Source organism: Symsagittifera roscoffensis, chromosome 6 (assembly GCF_963678635.1).
Source record: "Symsagittifera roscoffensis chromosome 6, txSymRosc1.1, whole genome shotgun sequence".
NCBI classification, from domain to species: Eukaryota; Metazoa; Xenacoelomorpha; order Acoela; family Convolutidae; genus Symsagittifera; species Symsagittifera roscoffensis.
This window is the reverse complement of record NC_087067.1, coordinates 26,101,778-26,128,049: the sequence shown is the minus strand read 5'-3', so window position 1 is coordinate 26,128,049 and position 26,272 is coordinate 26,101,778. Positions and strand designations below refer to the sequence as shown.

The window sequence follows — 26,272 nt, the reverse complement described above, 5'->3', positions numbered from 1 at the left end:
TCTTTAATTTTCTTGCATATTTTGAGTTCAAAAACTGATCTACATTGATCCTTTTCTTGATTCGTTTTATAAATTTTGCTCGAAATCTGACTTATCTTCAAAATTCTCTATGATTTAATTGCATATTAATGAGGTCAAATTTTAATTTTTTCTGACCTTCTTCTTTGTTACATAGGATTTTTTCATTACTTTTCCATAATTTCATTGTCTATTTTCGAGCTCAAAATCTGATTTATGTGGATCATTTTATTGAATTCTATAACATCTGGCACGAGTGTTTATATTTAAAAAACCGAGAATAAAAAATTCCAACAATATTTTAAAGGGTGCTTTTTTCGCCTTGTTAGCAAAAAAATTGATTTTAGTGGGTCTGAAAATCCATCCAAATCGATTTAAATCGATATTTTAGACTCTTAAATCAATTTAAAATTTTCGAAAAGATCGATTTAAATTGACTTAAAATGGATTTAAGTGAGTTTCGGATGGATTATAGTGAGTCGGAAAATCCATCCAAATCGATTTAAATTGATTTTTTAGACACTTAAATCAATTAAAAATTCTCAAAAATATCGATTTAAATCGATTTAAAATCCATTTAAGTTCGTTAAATGTACATTGTTAATCAATTTTGATTGATTTAAAATCGATCTAAAATCAATTTAATTCGATCCGAAATCTTTTTTGTCAGTGCGGGACGGAATTTGATATGTTTTTTTTTCGAAATTTCCACCACACTTAAAGCCAATCACAAAACGATAAGCGTTGCGGCTATTAGGGCGATCCTTGTATCAGTTAGCAGCTTTTCTCTTATCTATTTGAAGGGAATCTTCGATTAATTTTAGCCATCCAACAAATAACTCTAGGTTAAAGTATATTTTAAATTTAAAACCATAGTAATGAATTTTCTCAGATGAAATCATATAGTTATTTTGCTTAGCCAGCAGTCGAAAATCATTCGGAGAAAAAACGACACCAAGCACAAATAAGACTGCTAGTATATCCAGTGAAAGTCCTGAGTTTCTTAATAGCCCTCTATTGTCACAAGCTTTTTGGAACAAAAATTATTTAAATATGTTCACAACCAAAACAGAAAAAAAAACTTTAAAAATCGTTTGAATATTTTATTTCAAATCCCCCACAAGCTTTTAAGTACCAAGTGATGTTTCACAAATATTTCATAAAAATCTGATCAACTTAATTCTCTGAGGATTGATACTAAATTGGCGACAGATTTACCTGGTAACAATACTGAACTTATATCAGGGCGAAGCACTAAATGTTCGACTCGACAGCACTTTAAGGTCAATCAAAAAATTTTCTGCTCGCAAACTTGACAAATCAAATATCAAAAAAAAACTGCAGAAACAATTTCAAAACAGTTTCTGTTCAATCTATTTCTCCACAAACAAATGTTAAATAGTAAAGGATGTGTTTAGAGTCTGCCCTAAGAATAAGACCAAATTATTTTCCTCAGTTCAAATTAAAACGCATCAATCAGCAGCTTACGAGTGTTATAAGAGACATGGCAAAAAATAGAGTCTCAAATTTAAAGTTCTTTAGGCTTGTGTGTTTTGAAATTTAATTGCTGTTAGTGGCTCCAATACTTCCTAACTTATCAACTTCTTATGACAAAATATAAGGACAAAAATTAATTTTGGAGCAACTATTCAAGAACTTTAATATGCCAGAAAGTTAAAGACAAAACTTGTTTTTTTTTGGAAGATGAAAGATACAGCAGATTGGTTTTTCAATTCATCCATCCGGTGTAACTCAGTGCAAAAAACCACAAAAAAACCCTGATGCAGAAAAACATTAAAAGTTTTTCAGATAAGAATCAAGAAATTTTCTCACATTTATTTTACCAACTTTTACGTATGATCACAACTATAGACTCTTATTAGGTATCAGTGGCATGAACTTATATACTTTGGATTTTGAATTTTGACTAGCTTAACTAGCTCCATTACCTTTTATGGAAAAATGCGAGGTATTATTTATCAGTGGCATGAACTTATATAATTTGGATTTTGAATTTTGACTAGCTTAACTAGCTCCATTTCCTTTTATGGAAAAATGCGAGGTACTATTTATCAGTGGCATGAACTTGTATAATTTGGATTTTGACTTTTGACTAGCTTAAATAGCTCCATTACCTTTTATGGAAAAATGCGAGGTACTATTTATCAGTGGCATGAACTTATATAATTTGGATTTTGAATTTTGACTAGCTTAACTAGCTCCATTACATTTTATGGAAAAATGCGACGTACTATTTATCAGTGGCATGAACTTATATGATTTGGATTTTGAATTTTGACTAGCTTAACTAGCTCCATTATCTTTTATGGAAAATTGCGATGTATTATTTATCAGTGGCATGAACTTATATAATTTGGATTTTGAATTTCGACTTGCTTAACTAGCTCCATTACCTTTTATGGAAAAATGCGAGGTATTATTTATCAGTGGCATGAACTTGTATAATTTGGATTTTGACTTTTGACTAGCTTAAATAGCTCCATTACCTTTTATGGAAAAGTGCGAGGTACTTTTTATCAGTGGCATGAATTTATATATTTTGGATTTTGAATTTTGACTTGCTTAACTAGCTCCATTACCTTTTATGGAAAAATGCGACGTACTATTTATCAGTGGCATGAACTTATATAATTTGGATTTTGAATTTTGACTAGCTTAACTAGCTCCATTACCTTTTATGGAAAAATGCGAGGTATTATTTATCAGTGGCATGAACTTGTATAATTTGGATTTTGACTTTTGACTAGCTTAAATAGCTCCATTACCTTTTATGGAAAAGTGCGAGGTACTTTTTATCAGTGGCATGAATTTATATATTTTGGATTTTGAATTTTGACTTGCTTAACTAGCTCCATTACCTTTTATGGAAAAATGCGACGTACTATTTATCAGTGGCATGAACTTATATAATTTGGATTTTGAATTTTGACTAGCTTAACTAGCTCCATTTCCTTTTATGGAAAAATGGGAGGTACTATTTATCAGTGGCATGAACTTGTATAATTTGGATTTTGACTTTTGACTAGCTTAAATAGCTCCATTACCTTTTATGGAAAAATGCGAGGTACTATTTATCAGTGGCATGAACTTATATAGTTTGGATTTTGAATTTTGACTAGCTTAACTAGCTCCATTACATTTTATGGAAAAATGCGACGTACTATTTATCAGTGGCATGAACTTATATGATTTGGATTTTGAATTTTGACTAGCTTAACTAGCTCCATTATCTTTTATGGAAAATTGCGATGTATTATTTATCAGTGGCATGAACTTATATAATTTGGATTTTGAATTTCGACTTGCTTAACTAGCTCCATTACCTTTTATGGAAAAATGCGAGGTATTATTTATCAGTGGCATGAACTTATGTATTTTAGATTTTGAATTTTGACTAGCTTAACTAGCTCGATTACCTTTTATGGAAAAATGCGAGGTATTATTTATCAGTGGCATGAACTTGTATAATTTGGGTTTTGACTTTTGACTAGCTTAAATAGCTCCATTACCTTTTATGGAAAAGTGCGAGGTACTTTTTATCAGTGGCATGAATTTATATATTTTGGATTTTGAATTTTGACTTGCTTAACTAGCTCCATTACCTTTTATGGAAAAATGCGACGTACTATTTATCAGTGGCATGAACTTATATAATTTGGATTTTGAATTTTGACTAGCTTAACTAGCTCCATTACCTTTTATGGAAAAATGCGAGGTACTATTTATCAGTGGCATGAACTTATATAATTTGGATTTTGAATTTTGACTAGCTTAACTAGCTCCATTATCTTTTATGGAAAATTGCGATGTATTATTTATCAGTGGCATGAACTTATATAATTTGGATTTTGAATTTCGACTAGCTTAACTAGCTCCATTACCTTTTATGGAAAAATGCGAGGTATTATTTATCAGTGGCATAAACTTATGTATTTTAGATTTTGAATTTTGACTAGCTTAACTAGCTCCATTATATTTTTTGGAAAAATGCGAGGTATTATTTATCAGTCGCATGAACTTATATAATTTGGATTTTGAATTTCGACTTGCTTAACTAGCTCCATTACCTTTTATGGAAAAATGCGAGGTATTATTTATCAGTGGCATGAACTTATGTATTTTAGATTTTGAATTTTGACTAGCTTAACTAGCTCCATTATATTTTATGGAAAAATGCGAGGTATTATTTATCAGTCGCATGAACTTATATAATTTGGAATTTGAGTTTTGACTAGCTTAACTAGCTCCATTACCTTTTATGGAAAAATGCGAGGTATTATTTATCAGTGGCATGAACTTGTATAATTTGGATTTTGACTTTTGACTAGCTTAATTAGCTCCATTACCTTTTATGGAAAAGTGCGAGGTACTTTTTATCAGTGGCATGAATTTATATATTTTGGATTTTGAATTTTGACTTGCTTAACTAGCTCCATTACCTTTTATGGAAAAATGCGACGTACTATTTATCAGTGGCATGAACTTATATAATTTGGATTTTGAATTTTGACTAGCTTAACTAGCTCCATTACCTTTTATGGAAAAATGCGAGGTACTATTTATCAGTGGCATGAACTTATATAATTTGGATTTTGAATTTTGACTAGCTTAACTAGCTCCATTACATTTTATGGAAAAATGCGACGTACTATTTATCAGTGGCATGAACTTATATGATTTGGATTTTGAATTTTGACTAGCTTAACTAGCTCCATTATCTTTTATGGAAAATTGCGATGTATTATTTATCAGTGGCATGAACTTATATAATTTGGATTTTGAATTTCGACTAGCTTAACTAGCTCCATTACCTTTTATGGAAAAATGCGAGGTATTATTTATCAGTGGCATGAACTTATGTATTTTAGATTTTGAATTTTGACTAGCTTAACTAGCTCCATTATATTTTATGGAAAAATGCGAGGTATTATTTATCAGTCGCATGAACTTATATAATTTGGAATTTGAATTTTGACTAGCTTAACTAGCTCCATTACCTTTTATGGAAAAATGCGAGGTATTATTTATCAGTGGCATGAACTTATATATTTTGGATTTTGAATTTTGACTAGCTTAACTAGCTCCTTTACCTTTTATGGAAAATGCGAGGTATTATTTATCAGTGGCATTAACTTATATAATTTGGATTTTGATTTTTGACTAGCTTAACTAGCTCCAATGCCTTTCATTTTTACTTTTTTATGACAGTAATTAAGAATAAAAAAGTTAGAGCAACTTAGAAGAAAATTGATAACTATTAGTCGGAAAATTTATTTTTGCTGAAAAAAATTTAATAAATCTGAAAAACAGAAAATTTATTTGCTATACTTGAACTTGCAAAAATAAAAAAATTGTAAACAGATATCATCAGTATTCTATTACTTTTGACTCCAAGCTATTCTTCCATCTGATACAATTTTTACAAGTTGATAGCTTTTACCTTAATTTCCCACGAAACGAGTTTTTTATCTAGTTTTCCAAAAGCGAATAGGAACTTTTGAGATTTTTGTGTGGCAATGTAAAAATGCTTATCATACACTGCAAATATGGAATTGCATAATTGGCTTCTTTCAATCCCGGGTACTAACTCTACTAACTGTAATGAAGAGAGGGCGTGTGATAAGTTGTTGTATAGTTTCAGTTGTTTCCCGTTCCCCCCTACTCCCTCATCAGCTGAATAATGTGGGTGGGCCTGGTCTGGCTGGAACTCGTAGAATTTCTCCAGATGCTCGTGTGCGTAGCTACCTTCCACAGTGCCAAGTAACACTTCGCCGGAAAGAATCTAAAGAATTTAAAGAAAAAAGTTTTGAATTTAAAGAAAATCATAATAGCCAGAAACAAAGAAAAATGATATAAGTGAATTGAGTTTTGGAAATGATTCTTCTCCAACGAATTTTAATTTAAAATATTACTGGGCCAGAAATGATGATTTCTACTGCCTTATTTTTTTGGTTTCAAAAAATAATGGTATTTTGGAACAAAATTTGCATCCATCAACAACGCGTTGCATGACTTTGTGACAAAAAGCTACGCCGGCCATACTGCATTTGTTTTTATATCTCCATTTATGGACTAGCCTTGGGGTCGTTTATTCCACTGAGGTGTAGGTAGGTGGTCCTGCCTATCATGTAGACTGCCAATTTGGCCGTGTAGGAGGCCAGAAAGTACACACAAAGTGCCGCCCACATATTCATCAGCCAGCGAGCACTCCACGACTTCGGAGTACCTGCGAGAACCAACCGAGTTGATGGTGTTTTTTGCCAACTTTGATGCAAGACTAAAGTGGACGGTATTTTGATATTAGTCCCAATAGCTCAAACGCGCTCTAGTTTTGGTCTTATTTGGGCGTTTTTTCAGCGGTTTGAAGGCAAAACTCCCTGGAGCGCTTTTGAGAGATTTTCTGGGGCGGTTTTTGAGCTGTGGTTCGGCTTGCTGATAATTACAGTGAAAACAAAGCGCTCAAATTAGATATTCAGTCAATGAAACTTTCACTGCCGAACGCATCAGCATTTTTTATAAATCTAGCTTTTTAGAGCAAGATCTGTTTCAATGATTTGATCGGCAATGACTTTTTCAAGTCCGAAAAACAGCACTCAAAGGAGCATTTTTTCAAGTAAATTTCCTGGCTCCAGTAAATTACTTTGGTAGGCTGTGTAAGAGGCTTCTTTTGATATAGACTTTTTATCAATTAACTCTGTAGTTTCAGCGTACTTTTAAAATAATTTTAAAATAAATAATAGCCATTTTTTGAGGTAGAAAATTGGGTGAGAATTTTTTAAAAAGTCATCGTATCATTTTTGGTTGAATTTAAAGCAACTTTTGTTATCTTCACTTTTTAGTATCATCTTAAGCCAATCTGAGAAAAGCGCGTTTGAAAGTTTGTTCAAAATTTGTTCGTTTTGTCCGGATAAATGAAATCAGGAGTATATTTCAAGTCGAGCACTTTCTGGTTCCGAAAGCTAGATGCAGAGCAATTACAGTGAAACAGTAACATGATTGCCGAGAAAATTCATATTATAGAGTTTGAGCACAGCTGAAACAACGACCAAAATGTTGTCATGTAATAGCCCATTCGACATTATATTTCTTTGATCTAGTCAAAACCGGCCGGGAAAAATACTCCAAATGCCATAGTTCCTTTCAGCCACTTTGTGCGCTGATAAAACATGCACAAACTTTGAGCATTGAAAATAGCTTTTGCATTCAGTTTTTTTCGTGAAAAAAGCTTGATTTCTGTAAAAAAAAAACTGGTCAAAAATTATTTTAAAGCATTTTTTTTTCGTTTTTTTTTCATTTCTTGTAAAGACAAATTAAATCAAAATGGAAAGAAAAACAGCTATTTGAAAAAATAATTTGAAGAAATTATCATAAAAACAAGGATTTTCTCGAAAGGGAATTTTGAACTTTTGAAATCTTGGTTGAACTTTTCTTAAGCACAACCAAATTGATTTTCCAAGCACTCCCAGAACACTATAAAGACCCTCTCTTCATAAAAGTTTTGCTCCGCAGGCAATTGTTTAAAAATCAGGCCAAAATTGCCGTTTTTAGGCACTTTTTGTGAAAAAATTCACCAAAAAAAATGTATTTTTTGTTGAGTGCTTCCTTTCAAAATTAGTATATATTTGCGCCCAAGGCGTATTTAATAATTTTAGAATTGGTCAGCCGAAAATGGGTGTCATAAAACAATACCAAAAGGTATGATGGTGTGGGGGTGCCCGAATTTGTGTTGCCTGAGTTTGAAATTTGCATTAAAAATATTTTAGAAAAATGAAGTATATTCAAATGCAAAGTGAATTACCCTTTCAAGGTCGGAACAACAAGATGATTTAAAAAAAATTAGACATTTCATACGAGTACACTTTTTCTATCGAGAAAAACGATAGACGCGCCTTTTTGATCGAAAGAAATCTGAACATAGCTGAGCTAGCAGAACAAAAATTTGTACATTTTTTCTTTTTTGGTAACATTCGAGACCCTCTAAGCATATATAATTTGAAGACAGTCAATACATACCTAATCTTAATGGATGCATGCAGTCGAAATCTATTATTTAAACGCAACGCAAAATACTCTATGGACACCATGCTTAAGCGATTTTCATACGGAAGAATGGTGAACAGAAGGCGTTAGAGACAATATTTAAGCGAATATCATCAATATTTTAGAAGCTTTTTTTCAATCCAAAATTTAGAAAAATTTCAACGCAAGATCTTTCCTTAGGTCAAGGACAAATTTCTAGACAGATTATTGTGAAACTATTTCAAATTTCAAGAACTGAAAGGCCAACATCAAAAATTAAATTTTATATTTTGAAACCTATAGTGGGATGCTGTCAGGATAATCTCATGGGTTGCAAATCATGCATCCAAATATGTCTGCTCAAATCTGTTTAGCTTCCGAAATATGACGTTTTTATGATTTTTTGAATTTAGAGGTAAAAATTTCACAAATTATTTTTAAAATGCGCACCATATTCAGATGCTCTCAAGGTTTATTTGGTGGTTGCAAAATCGACCTCCGAATTTGAAACCATTAATCAAACCGTTTTGCTTACGAAATATGACAATTTTTGTAATTTTTTAAAAATTTTCATAAAACAAGGATTTAAAAAACTGCGTTAAATTTGAAAATTTCAATTCAAATTGGGCGCGGTCACGGTATTCTCAGAATTTGCAAGTATTCCTTTCAAATATGTCTGCTCAAATCAATGTGGATTCCGAGATATGAAATTTTTCTAATTTTTTTGAAAAATTTTCTAATATGTTTATAATTAGAGCTTTGCAAAAATAAAATTTAGCAATGCTATGATTGGGTGCTTCCAGGCTGCTTTTCAGGCTTGCAAACTTTGCTTCTAAATATATCTGCTCAATTTCTTTTGACCTCCAAGTTATGACATTTTTTAAAACATTCAGATTTGAAAAACTTAAGAAACTTGGATATTCTCAATCTTTTGTCGGATACTCGAAGGGTTTTTTGAGGAAATGCAAATCTTGCTTTCAAATATGTCTGCTGAAACTTTTTTGGCTTCCAAGTTTTGATGTTTTTTCCATGACATTTTGAAAAATCATTTGAAAATATAGAAGTCAAAAACGTCACAAGATTTAAAATTAGCAACCCTATGTTGGGATTTGGGGACCTCTTAAGATTCTCCCGGGGGTTGCAAAATCGACCTCCAAAATTGAATATTCAAATATTTTTAGTTTAAAATTATAACAATATTTGGTTTTTTTAATAAAAAAACTAAAATTTTCAAAACCTAGCAAAATTGGATGTTTCCCGCCCTATAGTTGAGTGCTGTCATGATACTCTTAGAGGTTGCAAATACTGTCTCGAAATTTGATTGAACGAAACATATTAGCTTCCAAGATAAGACAGATGTTATTATTTATGGAAAGTTTTTGACATAAAAAATAACATCTTTGACATAAATAAAAACAATAAAATTAAATTAAGGATTTTAGTTCACGAAACGTGAAAATTGTTTTCTCAAATTTTCCGATAAAATAAACTTTTCAAAAACCTATCAAAATTTGACACTCCCAGCTCTAATTTTTCAGGAAACCTTACATTGCAAAAACTTTTTGAAAATTTCCCGTTTCCAAACTATATTGGGTTGCTGTCAGAGAACTCCAAAGATATTGCAAATCTTGCCTTAAAAATTGGCTGCTCAAAATCTTTCGTCTACCGAGCTACGACCTTTTTTTCAAATTTTTTCACTTTGAGAATTGAAATTTTCGCAAAACATATGCTTAAGAAACTGCACATTGTTTGAAATTCCAAGCACTAAAGTGGGGTGCTATCACGTTACTTTGTTTAGTTTTGTTTAAATCACCATTTTATTGGCTAGATTAGATAAAATAGCTTCTTGCCATTCCTTTCAGTGTACAAAATTTTCAAAAGTTTCAAAATTTGAATTGAATGGCTTACTGAGAGATTTTCGATGTTTTTCGAACTGATTCACTGTATAAATTAGATTGAAAATTTTAATTTATTCATCGCTTAGACAAGTATTGCAAACCGGTTCATTTACAACTATTTTAGTTGAGAACCTTAATGTTAGCTGAGTCCCGGAAGAACAATAATTAAGTCTTAAAATGTTTGAAGACATGGTTCTCATCTGTTTACTTGTGTTTTTGATTTTTTCACAAAAAATTGCTGAACCCATTTTTCATACTTGCTGTTTTTCTGAGACCCAACTATCATACTTGAACCCCGGTTCAAGCTAAAACACATTTGAATCATTTCAAAGATTCATTGCTTTCTGCGAGCCGATTGATTAATGAAAACGTGTTTGCTAGTATAACTGAAATCGGTCAAGCAGAGTCGAGCGTACATTTTTCATTAAAAAAGGTAAAATTTTTAGTCGTTGAAAACATACCCCAGGTCAAACAAACCCAATTTTGGTTTAAACAGTCGAAATATACCACATTTTACTCGCAAAAGTTGATACATTAAACTTGGGTTTTTGGGGGCTCAAAAATGAAGCGAACAGTCCAAATGTTAAAATTATTTAATAATGATCTGTATATACTCACTGGAATCAGTAGTGTGGCCCAACAGAATACTCCAGCAGAGAGTCAACGCAGAGGGCAGAGAGAACACCTGTGCCATAGGTGGCCATACATTACCATAAATCGAGGCCCACAGTTACTTAGACACACCAAAGATTTTTGCTACCGCCGCTCGCACAGATTGGATACGCTTTAGTAAATATAATACCACTGAGTTTAGGGGACGGATCTAGTGTTTTCTTGAGGGGGAGGGGGGAGGGGGGTGTGAGGTTGATTTTTGCGAAATCAAAAAAAGATCCTATTTAGCCCAAATTTTTTTCATCGTGGGCAAATGGTTGAAAAAAAACAGGCACATTTTAGTCACTTTTATAAAAAAATTTTGACCCAAAACATTCGTTTTTTTTGGCGAGCATTCCGACAAATTTTTTATATAATGTTACTCCTTCAGCTAGAATTTTATATGATGTTCGCTCCTTCAGCTAGAATTTTATATAATGTTCGCTCCTTCAGACAAAATTTAGATCGGTCAGCCCAAAATTGAATTGTTAAAATAGTACCAAAACTTTCAGTCACTGAGCTATGTTTCCTCACAATCTTGCAGATCAAATAGTCAGATCACATTTACTTGATATACTGTACGAAAAATACTAAAGGTGCTTATATAATAAGGTGTTTATAAAAGGGGTGATGAAAACTTTATCAACATTTTTTTTTCAGGTCGACTAAAATTGATACTTTGAGCTAGTCTCCCAATACACTATAAAAGAGTCATCACATGTATTGTATTGTATGGCCACTTGTATGACCTTGCTTCTGTTTCTTCCTCTGGGCGTGAGACCAAAGGGACTGTTCCATTCCAGACAGGCCATACCTATGGCCACTGTGTTCACTGTGATGCAAATGGACACAAACATTCCCACGTTCAGAGGTCGCAGAAATGAGGTCAAAGTGGCTCCCTGCAATTAGTCACCTTCTTAGTCACCTTTCTCGACTCCGGGATTTTTTTTCTGATTAGTTTTTGAAATCTTAGACAGCAATTTTATATTCTAAAGCACTAGAAAATTCCTTCCGACAAATGTTGAATGCAATCGTAGATTGCCCATTTAATTTCTGCAATCGAGTAGGTGTATGATTAAGTCAGAAACTTTCTATAAAAGTGTATGTTTATAATTTGATTCGGCTTGAGCGAAAAACAATAACGCATCAGCCTGTCGGGTGACATCTTCATAAAATCTATTCGCCTTTTTTATTAACTTAGATATTATAGACTGTAATAAAAAAACCGCAACAAATAATTCACATAAAAGTGAGTGAAGATTGAGAATGACAGATACCTGGAACCTGCGTTGTACAGTGATGCAGAGGGAGTCATATCTGTAAGGAGTGCTGAAAGAGACTTGCTGTAGAAGAGCCACAGAGGCCGGGATCTGACCTGCAACAATGTTTTTTTTTGAAAGTTCAACAGGTGAAAAAAGTCATTTCGAATTCATTCTGAAGGTACGGTGCTCCGAACTATAATCCCCGCATGTTCAATGTTTTTTTTGTCTACTAACATTTAATCATTTTGTAATATTGCCATTTAAATGACTCTTAAGTGCATCTTTACTCAATTATACCAAATTTCAAAAACACTTTTGGCATAGGAATTTAAAAATCAACGTTTGCTCCTTTTGAAAAACTTTCAGCAGCTATTTTGTCTATCAAGACAAGTTTTGAAATGAAGCATCAGAGTGACTATCTGACAATAAGTTATAATTGATGTGTATATAGGCAACTGGTTGTTTCGGGTTAGTTATCATATTTTTTCGACCAATTCACGAAAGAAACTGGGTGTTTTCAATTCATGATTTTGACTATCGCAATCAAGAAAAAATTGTTGGGGTCAATTTCGGCATCGTATTGAACTCCTTTAACCTGTGATTTTGATTTGATTCCAAAAAATTCAAAAAAAGTTTTTTCTACTAGTACCGTCAAAATTGGCGTGAACATTTTCCGATTCAAAAAACAACCAGTAAAAATTTTAAACCATCGCAACTAAAGGTTACAAATAGTTAAGGAAAGAACTCGAACCGGTAAAGTTCCAAAAGTAAAAAGAGAAAAATCCAAAACATCAATGCTACAACAAGGCAATTAGTTTGAAAAAAAAAACCAAGAAACAAAAAGTCAGATATGATTTAAATTCTTCCCAGACTACGGAGAGAAATTTAATGACTTTTGACTTTTTGTGTCAAAAGTGATTAGTTTTTTCAAGTTAAGCTTACTTTTTAGTCTAGTTTTTTCATCTAATGCGGCTGCATTAAAATTGAAGACATTTGTACTTCTTTAGGGACTTTTTTACTTGTTTGAAGAGAGATTGTACTTGTTTGTGTGGTTTATGATATCGCTAGTAGCGATCATGAGCCATGGCGACTATGAACTTGAGTCCAAAACTTTTTAAAACGATCTTTTTATTGAATTTGGATAGTTAAACCACGATGGCGTGTCTTCTGTGATAGAGCCTGGGTTGACCATCCTACAAAACAATCACCTATCTTAGCTTCCTATATGATTTGCAGAAATTTTTCTTCCGCTACCTTACAACTTTCTTCTGGTATCCTAAAATTTAATGACATACAATTAAACGCCGTACATTTTAACACTCAATCATTTCACTACGAAACAATTTAAATCGACAACAATATAACTCCTATTTTCCAGTTTAACACAGTACATTTTAACACCTAGTCATTTCACTATTAAAATTAACGCTGTATGAATTCCTTATCTTAAATCTTATCACACCAAAGTTAATCCTGCAATTAACACAAGCTCCATAATGAAAAACTTGGTTTATCTTAGTTATGCATGCTAAAAGGAGGCTTCCTAATTTTTTCAATACTCTTTTCTACAAGTTTGTAATTTATTTTCATTTAAATTTTTCGCTAAACCATTATGATTACTAAACAAAAAGCTGCTTGTGCTAATTTATAACATTTTGACGTAAAAATTCTGACACAAAAAAATCTGACAGTCACTTTATACTTTCCTCAAGTGATAAACAAACGCAAGCACAATAAACACATTATGATTGAGTATTCTTTCGAGTTCACAGTTTCATCTAAAAACAAGCCAATTCTTATAATGTCCGGCCACGAATTTTATTTCAAGCAAAAAAATAAGCTTACAGAAAATTGGATTTGCTCAAAATATCAAACACATAAATGTCGAGCAACTCCCATTACTGAAAATAACGAATTAATCGAGACGCGTGGAGAGCATAACCACGACATTTCAGCGGGAAACTTGGAGGCCCGAAATGTCATAAAGCATGCAAAAGATCTCGGCGAGAGATTTACCCAGACTGTTGCAGTTGCCAGTGCGGTTTTGCCAATTACAAACGATTTGGCCACTCAGTTTGTTCTCCCAAGTAAAGACAAACTGATCCGAACGGCTGCACGCACTCGTAAGCAGCTAGATGTAAATATGCCGCCCATCCCGATTGCGCGAAATTTCGAGATCCCTGGAACTTTTAAAATTTTTTATCCGGTATGACAGTGGATCAAATGATCATGAGGGAATCATTTTGTGCGGCGACCCCAAAATGCCGAGAGTTCAAAAAATGCTGACAAAGCGATCAGGTCATAAGTTTAAGTTCGAGAATGATTCTAAAAATATTGATTTTTAGGCTTTTGGCATCGGTTAAACCTTTTTTGAATTTCTATACCGGCTGAAAATGTCTAAAAAATTAGGCCATATTAGTCAAAAGACGTCTAATTCTTTGCGGGCTTTTGAAGTTCATTGAACTTTTGCTTGTTTTTGGTTCATTTTGGAATGATTCATTGAAAAAGCAAGGCCATTTCATTTTGGTTTGAAACGCTTCAATGAAATCATTTGCAAGGTCATTTCTGTTCAAAACTTAGGCAAATTAAGTAGCGCGAATTTGTCTGGCTTTAAATGGCAAAAATTTCTCTCGTTTAATTCTCTGTTGGTAACCGAAATCCCCTTTGAAGTAAATTTTCTTTTCATTTTGGTTTAAAACGGTGTGAAGTCGTAGAAATTGTTTTAAAATGTAGCGATGTTAAATTGCTAAGGCAACAAAAGTAGGGAGTGAAATTGTAGGGTATTAAGTTGCTTAGAGTTAAAAAGGGGGGAACCCTTTCTTCTATACAGTAATAACAGATAGAAATCAATTTATGAAAAAGTTACTCTTCTTTCAATTTTCTGCATGTTAAAATGTTCAGATAGCGACTATAACGCATGCACTTTGAACAAAAAAAATTAGTCTCTTAGTTATACGTAATTAGTGGTTGAAATTTTTTTTGGAAATAATAAAAATCAGTTTTGACGAATCATGTCATATAGCTTATGACATGTTGAATGGGGGGTGTAAGTGCTTATTGACTAAGAATCTGCAAAAACCTGCAAAACACTCACTCTGCCAAGTTAGTGCGTGTTCCGGTAACTCATGTAGCAAAACTAATTTTTTGGGCAAAGAGTTTGTGTTATTGTACGTCGCGACAGCGAAGAACTTTAAAGCTGATTCTAAGAAATTGTTTTGAGAAAATCGAATAAACATTTTTGAAATTTTTTTGTAGGAAATCTCACAAAACTATTTTCAGTACCGCAGCAACGAAAAATTTTTTTTTACCAAACCTATAAATAAGAAATTAGTTGGATTCTCCGATAACAAATTACGCGCAGTCTCCAATTGGTCCAGGCAAATACCCTTCTGATTATCGAGCTGAGATAACAAACGAAGTGAAGATGACGAAAAAAGTCTATAAAAAATCAAAAAAAAAAATCTGATAGTACATTAGAGAGGACGTTAAATGGTTAGCATCTGCTTTCAAACCTGAAAATGAAGCAAGCGCTGTGAAAACTGTCAAAAGGTTTTGCTCACACTTATTCAATCATGCCAATGAACTCATACTAGTAATTTCTTTAAGCCCTGTTAGACCAAAAAAAAATGATAAAACTTTTATGAACAGATTCAAAGTATAACCTTAAGAACACAAACTCGTAAAACGTTTGTATCGGTTCTGCTTATTTCTTACTTTTTAAATTTTTGGCCCTGAAATTACTTCAAGTGCGGAAATTTGGAACTTCAAAATTAACCGTGGGCTGATTCCGTCTTCTTGGTTTGCTTTCTTTTCTCACTACAAAATTCAAAAAATTATTACAACTTTGAGTTAAATACTGAGCTGAAGTAGCATCTAACTTTTTGTTCCGACTTTCGATACGAAAGTAACGGAATATTTGTGCTCGGGGTGGGTTTTTTTTTCTTCAGACAAATTTCGACTTTTTAACTAGCCATTTTTGAAGGAATTTTTTTATATCATTCAAAAGGTATTGTTGTCCTGAGCTTAAATTTGAAATTATATTTCACCTGTGATCATTTTTTGTAAAGTTATAAGGGTTTAAAGATTGCCATTTTGGCCATTTTGACCAATTTGGGACAATTAACGCGCGATATAATTCGCGCTATTAACGCGTAAGCGAGATTTAATCCGTCTTATAAATCGTTCCAAATTGGTTGAACGAAGCTGATTTGCCATAATAGATTTGTTACAAGGAACGAAATCTATCTTTTTGTACTTTATATGGCGTGTGGGGGGATGATTTTCATAAAAAATTTCAAATTTTAGAAAAATTTTTTTTATTTTATTCTATTTCATATACCTAAGAGCTGATACGATGTTTATGAGTGTTAACCTCAACAAAAGCTATCATGATTTGAAACTATGAATTGAATCATGAGCTGATATCGCCGTTTCGATTTGCTTTGTTGCAATAGAAGTTCATTGTGGACTGTGTTAGTCTCTTTGTTTTGCGGTTTCTTATAAAAGGAAGTTTAATACATGTGAATCCGCTTCCAAAGATAGTTAAAGTTAAACTAGCTTTTGGAAGCGGCTACACGTGTATAGGCTTCTGATATAAGAAACCGCACTGAAAACATCAAAAAACTTTAACATTTTGGTAAATTCTAAGACAGAAATTTCATAGGATACATACGAAAAACTGCAATACCATGTGTCTAGTAAAGTGATTTAGTAAGCGATCAGTGACAGCTGGTTCGGCAAAACTGAAGCTTTATCCTGAATCAAACGAAAAACTGGCCTATGACGATATCTATGGCCCTTGTATGGACTAGTTGAGCCACTTGTGTCCAGTTCTGTCCAAGGCTGAACTGAGAGTTGTTCAGCACCGCCACTGAGTATTTGAAGCCGACGTCACTAGCCAGTTTGCGCAACAGCTCCAGACCAAACCTGAAATAGAATTTATGACTCATTCCAGAATTAATATTTCGTTTTAAAAAGTCACCCTGATTTTGAAGACTAAAGGATGGTAGGTACAATTTTCAGTAACAAGAATGAGAAAATCATAATATTCACAATCATTGCGTGATATAAGATCGTGTTTAGCGACACCAGCGGATTTGGGGACACCAGTCTTTTCTCTCAGGAATTCGACCCCCTGCCGACCCAAAGGACTATTTTGAGATATCCATTTTTGGTGACGGACCCTAAAATTTTTCTAAAGGCGCCTTTGGCTCGCGCCGAAAAAAAAACGTTTTTTTTTTGGTCAACATTTTCCAAAAATTGCCTAACTAAAAATGCCTTTTTTGGCCTGTTTTTTTTTCAAATTTTTGCCTGCGGTGCAGAAAATTTGGTCAAAATGGGGTCTTTATAGTGATTTAGGAGAACTCAGAAAATCAACTTGAAAGACCTAAAAAAAGGTCGACAAAATTTTCGATTTTTTTTGAAAATCGCTCCTCAAGAAAATCTTTGATCCGCCCCTGTTTAGCGACACAGCTCGTCCGTTTTGTGGTATACTATCTAATAACGTGAATTTATAGGTTTTTTAATTCAAACTGTTTCACCCAAAAAAGATAAAGATACACTCAAAAAAGATACACCCAAAATGAATGCTTTGCCTCACTGAAGGTAATGTTTTTGTTCTGGTCCACCGTTACTACAAAATACCCTATGAAAAGCATAAATTATAGTTTTATTGTTGATTACATTAGCGGTCGAACTTGTTTGAAACATTGGCATTTCTGGAACCGCCGGTTGAACAACATGTCTGATTTTTTAGTAAAAAACATGAAGTCGAAATAACCTCGACCTGGATCCTTACCCATCGACACATTTTTTCTGTATTCCTTCCTCTGCTCTGTTTCTCTTCCCGTGCTGTCCTATCTGGTCTAACTGCGTGAACACTCTGGCCATGTAAGCCAGTCCCAGACAGCCCTCCTTCTCAGAGTAGTCTGATTCCAGCCAGTAGGGGGGACTGTAGATACCCAACACGCGCACCTTCTGAACTTTTTCGTTCGCACGGCAGCCGTAACCCTCCCAGCCCTGAAAAGAATTGTTTATGAAATCTTGAAAAAAAAACAATTTGGTTCAATTTTCCTTGTTTTTGTATGTTTTTCAGCTATTCGTGGAGTATCCCAGCAAAAAAGTTATCAATTTGTACTCTGTATTCCTAAAAATCACAGTTGTTATTCTGATTCTAGAAATATAGGAAATAGCTAGCAGATATAATCATCGGAGGCACCAATCAAAGTTATTGGAAATGCTAGGAAAAATAATAATTTTCGAAGAAATGTTAACTATTTCTATTCCTATCGCAAGTTTTGTAAAAAAAAAAATAAAATAAAACGGCAGTATTTGTATTCTATAAAGTATTCAATCATAGGGGTGCCACGGAAAAAATAATTATCCAAATCGGGCTTCCGATTCGTCGATGGTTCTGTCGTGAATTTAAAAGAAACAGAGGATGGTTATTTTTTAGGTTGTTGGTTTGGATCGAGTCCAGTCTTACGATTTTTTACGCTTAAACAACCAAAGCAGTTTAAGTCTAAAAAATTATTTTGTCTCCAAACTTTACTATCAAATTAAGAATATAGGCTGTTTTCAAGCCCACACAACTACAAAGCTGTCGTACGATAAACATTGGATTTCCAGAAGTTTGAGATAATGCCATGCGACCATTGAGATCAGTTCTCAGAAGACCCGTTTGCACTAGACTTTTGAGCGAAAAATTACTTCGATTTAGTTGGTGTTATTGAAACCTGTGTATACTACCTGCACTAGACAAACTACATCTGGTATGACCATGTGCTGCATCCAGATGTCTGATCTGCTTCGAGGTAGCTGGGGCGGGCGGCGATAGGGAATGAGTCGCTTTTCTTGGGGAGAATGTTTCCAATACTCAAATTCGTCATCCGCTCTGCCTCCGTCTGTCAAGTGGCTCCAGTACATTCTGTTCACGCCATTCATAATTGACTTTCGCAATCTGAATTATAAGTCACAATAACCTGTGAAACTTTTTTGACTCACAGCTCAAGACTATCGGTTTTAAGGAGCAGATCACTTATTTTGATCAGCTTTTTGATGCCACATTTGTTTCCATAGCACATCCATATTTTGAAATTTTTGTATTTCACAGAATCCAATTAGTTAAGTCAAATGAAAGCTCTTGTTTTTTTTGACTTCTTGTTTTTTTTTCAATAATTGAGGTATTAACACTAAACTAGGGTTCAAATTGTCAAATTGTTCTGATTACTATTCCTACCATTTCACGCATGCTGTAGGGTGTGTTTTTTTTGCGATTTGGACTAACGAAAGTTTCTAAATAATCAAAAGAGACATCATAATAAAATCCTTTCAATTGAGATTTAGATTCAAAAAACATTTCTAAGTGCCGAGAGAACTGGTCAGAATTTTTTGAATTTTTCAGACCAAATTTTCCTAAATTTTTATTATATTGACCACCCGAGTTGAGTTTACAGTGAACATAAGCGATGAAAAAAGAAAAAGCGGCGATCACAATTGATGATTTAGCAATAGATATTGACCCGAATAGGAAACTTCAGTGCTCAAACAGCACATATTCAGAGCTGAAAGATAAATTTTAACAAAAAATTTCTAAATGAGTCAGCAATAAATTTCTAAATACTTTTTTTCTAAAGTGAATTTCAGTGCTAAAAGCACTGAATTAGCAATGAACTTATATAATATATTTTACGAAATTAACGGATTATTTGTGCTCGGGTGGCAAAATCTATCACTTTGTAAAATCGTAAACTCAAAAAAAATTCTTATTATTTCATTTTATTTTTTATGTTATTACTGCTCCATAGTCCTTAAAAGGCAGCCGTAACATTCATGGCTTCGCTCTGATAGGAAAAGTCTTGTTCAACTTTATAGCTATTCTCAGAGCTGGAAATTTTGTCACTTAGGCATCGAGCTCATTTCTCAGAGACTAGTAGAAAAAAAAACAATTTTGTCGTAAAATCTGAACTGAAAAGAAATATGAACTCAAAAGTATAAAAATCATTAGCTTCCAAGTCATTGCCAATATCAAGTTTTGGAGTATGTATCCAAATTCAAATGTAAAACTTCACAAACTTTCCGAAATGGCAAATTAACTTGAATTCTTGAAACTCGAATTCAAAATTGAAAAAATATATATAAGTTTTTGAAGCAATGTTCTGCAAAAAAATGAAAAAACAGATTATAATTTGTTTTGATCTTCTGAAAATCTAATTAAAATAAGAAACGATCATTAATAAATTATGTAATTTGTCACCGAGAAAACATTTTGCAGTAGCTTTTGATGGTCCTTATGAAATCAGCGATATTATAGTAATAACAAGGAACCATTCATGATACATTTTCTGTTCTTATTGGGAACTCAATATCGGATGGGCATTGAAATTCACTGCAAAATTCAATGTATTTTTAGCAATAATTAATTCTACTTTCAGTGCTACGCTAATTGCCCTCTGCAAATTATATCTAAACAAAAAAAATTAAAAGCTCAATGAATTTTTGTTTTTGTTTATTTATATTTTTAATGTTTGCTTAAAATATTCTCAAAAAATGTTTTCGTCTCATTCTTCTGTGCTAATTCTACAACATATGGCTATCTTATATTATTCAAATTTTTGAAGAAAATGAGGAAAGTTATGCTTGGCGTGGTTTTTTCTTTGTTCGGAGTAAATTTACAAAACTCTGGTCACTCGGGGGATTGCATCTGCATGGGCTCAGCCGTATGTGCATGTCACTGCAGTTTCTTGCCTTCACATCTGTTCAAACAGCTCACTTCATATAAATTACACGCGTGGCCAATCATCTCGCTCTACAAAATTGTTCCATGTTGATTTGAGTCAGCTAACTGGTTTTAATAATTGAATACACAACTCAAATCGTAATGCTTAAATTTTGTCAGATCAGACTTATCATTCATCAGTCTAAAATTCATTGTTTTGCCAATACTTAATTTACTCAAATTTAGCCCAAATAAAGAAAAGTGTATCATAAATTTTTTAGATTAAGAACAAATTTCGAAACTAAAATCCTCCACGTTTTTCTGCATCATATTTTTTTCTTAAAATGAAGGTGTAACTTGCCTTTTTTTAAGCAAATTAATTGTAACTGATCTTAATCAAATGAAATTTTCAAAAGCAAACGATCAAGTCATCAAGTTTGGCTTGATCAAACTTGAGTGCTTTTACCGAAAAAAAGCAATAAGAATCATCATATTTTATATAAAAGTCTTCACAAGATTTATTGAAACTTTGAAATTTTATTAAGTGTGAGTTGTTTAATTTTTTTTTACAGATTTTTTTAAATTTAAATCAGTGAAAAAACACGCTAAAAGATTTCTATGATCAAATATCCTTGTATATTTGTCCTACAACGAAAAAATAGACACTGTCAAAAAAATTTGAAAAAAAACTTGGAATACCTTCAACTGCTAAAGTCAAGTTCAGTACGCCCTGCAAGACCAAAAATACTCAGCAAAGTTTCAATCAAATCTCCAAGGACTTCAAACATGAAAAAGCACATAAAGTTGTAACAACCATTGCTAATATAAATTAAGTCTCATCAGTGACTTTTTGATGATCATTTCACAAGTACGGTTTTTTCTCAAATTTCACGGGGTCAAATACATTCAGGGCTTTTTGTTCTCGAGTATACTTTTTCAATAAACTGGGAGCACGCTATTGCTATTTTAGAGATTTGCCTCATTTCACTTTTAATTTTTAGTGCTTTTCTTTTTCTTTCGAAAAACATTTTGCTAATAACAAATTAGCAAAATAATAGCTTCCAAGTCATTGCCAATATCAAGTTTTGGAGTATGTATCCAAATTCAAATGTAAAACTTCACAAACTTTCCGAAATGGCAAATTAACTTGAATTCTTGAAACTCGAATTCAAAATTGAAAAAATATATATAAGTTTTTGAAGCAATGTTCTGCAAAAAAAATGAAAAAACAGATTATAATTTGTTTTGATCTTCTGAAAATCTAATTAAAATAAGAAACGATCATTAATAAATTATGTAATTTGTCACCGAGAAAACATTTTGCAGTAGCTTTTGATGGTCCTTATGAAATCAGCGATATTATAGTAATAACAAGGAACCATTCATGATACATTTTCTGTTCTTATTGGGAACTCAATATCGGATGGGCATTGAAATTCACTGCAAAATTCAATGTATTTTTAGCAATAATTAATTCTACTTTCAGTGCTACGCTAATTGCCCTCTGCAAATTATATCTAAACAAAAAAAATTAAAAGCTCAATGAATTTTTGTTTTTGTTTATTTATATTTTTAATGTTTGCTTAAAATATTCTCAAAAAATGTTTTCGTCTCATTCTTCTGTGCTAATTCTACAACATATGGCTATCTTATATTATTCAAATTTTTGAAGAAAATGAGGAAAGTTATGCTTGGCGTGGTTTTTTCTTTGTTCGGAGTAAATTTACAAAACTCTGGTCACTCGGGGGATTGCATCTGCATGGGCTCAGCCGTATGTGCATGTCACTGCAGTTTCTTGCCTTCACATCTGTTCAAACAGCTCACTTCATATAAATTACACGCGTGGCCAATCATCTCGCTCTACAAAATTGTTCCATGTTGATTTGAGTCAGCTAACTGGTTTTAATAATTGAATACACAACTCAAATCGTAATGCTTAAATTTTGTCAGATCAGACTTATCATTCATCAGTCTAAAATTCATTGTTTTGCCAATACTTAATTTACTCAAATTTAGCCCAAATAAAGAAAAGTGTATCATAAATTTTTTAGATTAAGAACAAATTTCGAAACTAAAATCCTCCACGTTTTTCTGCATCATATTTTTTTCTTAAAATGAAGGTGTAACTTGCCTTTTTTTAAGCAAATTAATTGTAACTGATCTTAATCAAATGAAATTTTCAAAAGCAAACGATCAAGTCATCAAGTTTGGCTTGATCAAACTTGAGTGCTTTTACCGAAAAAAAGCAATAAGAATCATCATATTTTATATAAAAGTCTTCACAAGATTTATTGAAACTTTGAAATTTTATTAAGTGTGAGTTGTTTAATTTTTTTTTACAGATTTTTTTAAATTTAAATCAGTGAAAAAACACGCTAAAAGATTTCTATGATCAAATATCCTTGTATATTTGTCCTACAACGAAAAAATAGACACTGTCAAAAAAATTTGAAAAAAAACTTGGAATACCTTCAACTGCTAAAGTCAAGTTCAGTACGCCCTGCAAGACCAAAAATACTCAGCAAAGTTTCAATCAAATCTCCAAGGACTTCAAACATGAAAAAGCACATAAAGTTGTAACAACCATTGCTAATATAAATTAAGTCTCATCAGTGACTTTTTGATGATCATTTCACAAGTACGGTTTTTTCTCAAATTTCACGGGGTCAAATACATTCAGGGCTTTTTGTTCTCGAGTATACTTTTTCAATAAACTGGGAGCACGCTATTGCTATTTTAGAGATTTGCCTCATTTCACTTTTAATTTTTAGTGCTTTTCTTTTTCTTTCGAAAAACATTTTGCTAATAACAAATTACGTTACTCTTCTTTCTTACGTTCGATTTCTTCTTTTGGTTAACCTCCGAACACTAAAACGGGAATGAGTTTCATATTTGGGTGTCTTTTGAGTTTCAATTTCTCTTTCACGAAGTGATATTTTCACAAATATAGTCTCACAAACATCATAATCTGTTCCTTTCGATCGTTAATAGATCAACATTGCAGAAAATTTTGTTTTTTTTTTCAGCGGCGAGTTAAAAAGTTACATTTAAAGTACAGACTGAGTAGAAAAATTATGTAGTCGTACAGTTTCTATACTACGGCCCATGCTTTTCATACATATGAAAATTGCTTGAAAACAGTATGAGTAGCTTTTTTCCATAACAGGCTACTGTGTGACTAGCAGTCATTTACACTGAGCAATTTCAATTCCAACATCTTTCTATAGGAAAAAAGAATGTTTTGAAAGTTTCAGTTTTGATCTTTTTTATTTTATACCAGACGCATCAATCCTGGAAAACATCAAGCACTCATTGAGAGCAGCAACAAAACTTCACAGTCTAATTGTTTTTTGAGATATGACTTTTTGCTTCAAGAGCAGCAAAAAATATTTTAAAATCACATACATTTTTATAATTAGAGTCAACAAAACAAAGCCAACAGACAGTTTGAAAAGAGTTAATGAACGCAAGTAAACAGAAAATAATGAATTTTCGAATATTAGAGAGAACAGAGATGCCCTTCGAGCTTTTTTAATTTCCAGAACAGTTTAAAATTTGCGAATACTGGATCACTAGCTAAACTTTTATTCTTCGGAGAAATTTGAAAAACAAAATCAACATTCGAAACTAGAAGTCAATCGCGTTTTTGGTGACTTTTACATATTTGCTGTTCGATATTGGAGTCTTCCTTCATTTTAACAAAAGATGTGAGCTTAACTTAGAAAGAAATCATTATTCAAACCGCGAAAATATAAAATTGAGCCTGAAAAAATTTTAAGACTTTTCGTGAAAGAATGCAATTTACCCCCAACCCCCACGCCCCCATAGCAGTATATAACAAATACGCCCCCGCCACCTCGAAGTCTCATCGACCTCCCCCCTCCCCTCGTTTTTTTGTGGTTTGGGGGCTGGTGTTGGGGTAAGTGGAATAGGTGGCGAGATGGGGTGAGGTAAACGTGTGTAAAGGGGGTAATAATGGGGAGAGGGGTGATAAGTGGAGGGAGTACTATTGTTAAGCATAAGTGTGGGATAAATGGGCGAGCGGCGACGAAATCCCAATTAAGGAACTAATGTGAAAAAAAATCGTTAACAATACAACAAAACTTACAAAACATTTTGTTAATCTCCATGAAACGATTGCACTGTTCCAACTTTGAACGATTACGCAAACTTTTTGGAAAATCCAGGCTTTTGCGTAGAACAAATTATGATTCCTTATAAATTACTATAATTCAATATAGTCCGTTATAACCCATTATAATTCATTATAATCCATTATAATTAAATATAACCCATTTTCATCGAGTATATTGGCTTAAGCTGATTTCTTTTTCGTTAAAATTATAATCAATAATTAATCCGTTATAATAAATTATTTTAGAGTTTTACAGAAACAGACCTTGATAATCCATTATAATCGATTATCATCCATGCAACCTCATTGCTGGCAATACATTTTGTGACTTGAGTTTTGCATTTAGAAAGCATTGTGATGTTATCAATCAATAAATCGTAATCACACAATGTCCATTTTCACAATCAACCTATATATGGAATTGTATTGTATTAGTAGCATTCTCGGTTTATGGGGGCCAACTTGGAAATGCAATCTTTATATTGATTCAAGTTAAGCTCTTGTAACTACTGTTTTGTTTAGAATTCGTTAAAATCCATTGGCAGTTTGTTCAAAACAGGTTTTTATTGCCTTCCACACACAAAAAAACTGAAAAGTTTTGTGATGTTTTGCAGGATCTACTTAACAATCTCCACCCCTTTCAAGAAAGGGGGGAGATTGTTAAGTAGATAAAATGGTCGATTTTTGACCAATCAGAATGAAGCAAAATTAGAATTCTCAATAGAAAGCTCAGTGCTAATTTACTGTATTTATATATAGCGGTGGAGATTCTTAAGTAGGTACCATAGGGGGGAGTTTCTTAAGTAGATCCGTTTTGCATACTTCTGGCATTTCTGTTTTGCAAAGTGATTTGTGGGCGGAAAGCGGAACCATCTGTGCTTCAAGTCTCAGGTGTTGCTTCCTAACTATCAGCTTTTAACTGCACTACAAGACACTTTAAATTTGGATCATGTTTTTTGGGAATCATACAATAGTCTTCCAATAGCAAATTCACCGCCGGCGTATATAGTCTCCTTAAGTTCTGAAAATCTAAAGATATTTTTAGTTCGTTCAAATTAAGAGCTATTAGAGGTTCTAATTTAGAGCTGAACAAATGCGTCAAATTTCCTGTTTGAACAGAAGAGAGTCAATTTACTCTTGAAATCTCCAGTGATCTGTGGCCTCTTAAAAGAGACAAAATTGACCTGTATAATTGGCCTTCATTAGGCTAATAGGCGAATAAATAAGATTAATAAAGTGAACTAGAGATTTGTATTTCTTGTCGCTATTTAAAGACCGATGTAACCAAAACTAAAAAGTGTAGCTAAAAATTTCACAGTAGGTTCCGCTAATCATTTTTCAAAAAAAAAAACATGAAAATCTGAAAACTTACAACACTAAATTTTACGAAACTGATTTTTTCGAACATTTTTTTTTCTATTTTTGGAGTTGAATAAAGTATCATTAATGAACACATCAGAAAAGGTCAAGTGTGAAACAATTTTCGAAGTATATCTTTTCAGATTCCGAATTGCCGCTGCAAATGCTTCAGCATCATACCGCACTTGATATC

General features: G+C 32.8%; 1 protein-coding gene across 1 annotated transcript in view; it reads right to left on the bottom strand.

The window, feature by feature from the left end:
- Positions 1 to 26,272, bottom strand: part of LOC134848667 (glutamate receptor ionotropic, NMDA 3A-like) — a 57,348-nt gene that overhangs the window by 5,530 nt on the left and 25,546 nt on the right. Inside the window, exons 3-10 of the mRNA XM_063866184.1 lie at positions 18,617 to 18,827; positions 17,667 to 17,887; positions 16,647 to 16,795; positions 11,885 to 11,982; positions 11,357 to 11,506; positions 10,575 to 10,641; positions 6,117 to 6,265; positions 5,637 to 5,821 (exon numbers count right to left, since the gene is read on the bottom strand). Coding sequence (XP_063722254.1) covers positions 5,637 to 5,821; positions 6,117 to 6,265; positions 10,575 to 10,641; positions 11,357 to 11,506; positions 11,885 to 11,982; positions 16,647 to 16,795; positions 17,667 to 17,887; positions 18,617 to 18,827 — 1,230 coding nt within the window. The remainder of the gene's footprint in view (positions 1 to 5,636; positions 5,822 to 6,116; positions 6,266 to 10,574; positions 10,642 to 11,356; positions 11,507 to 11,884; positions 11,983 to 16,646; positions 16,796 to 17,666; positions 17,888 to 18,616; positions 18,828 to 26,272) is intronic.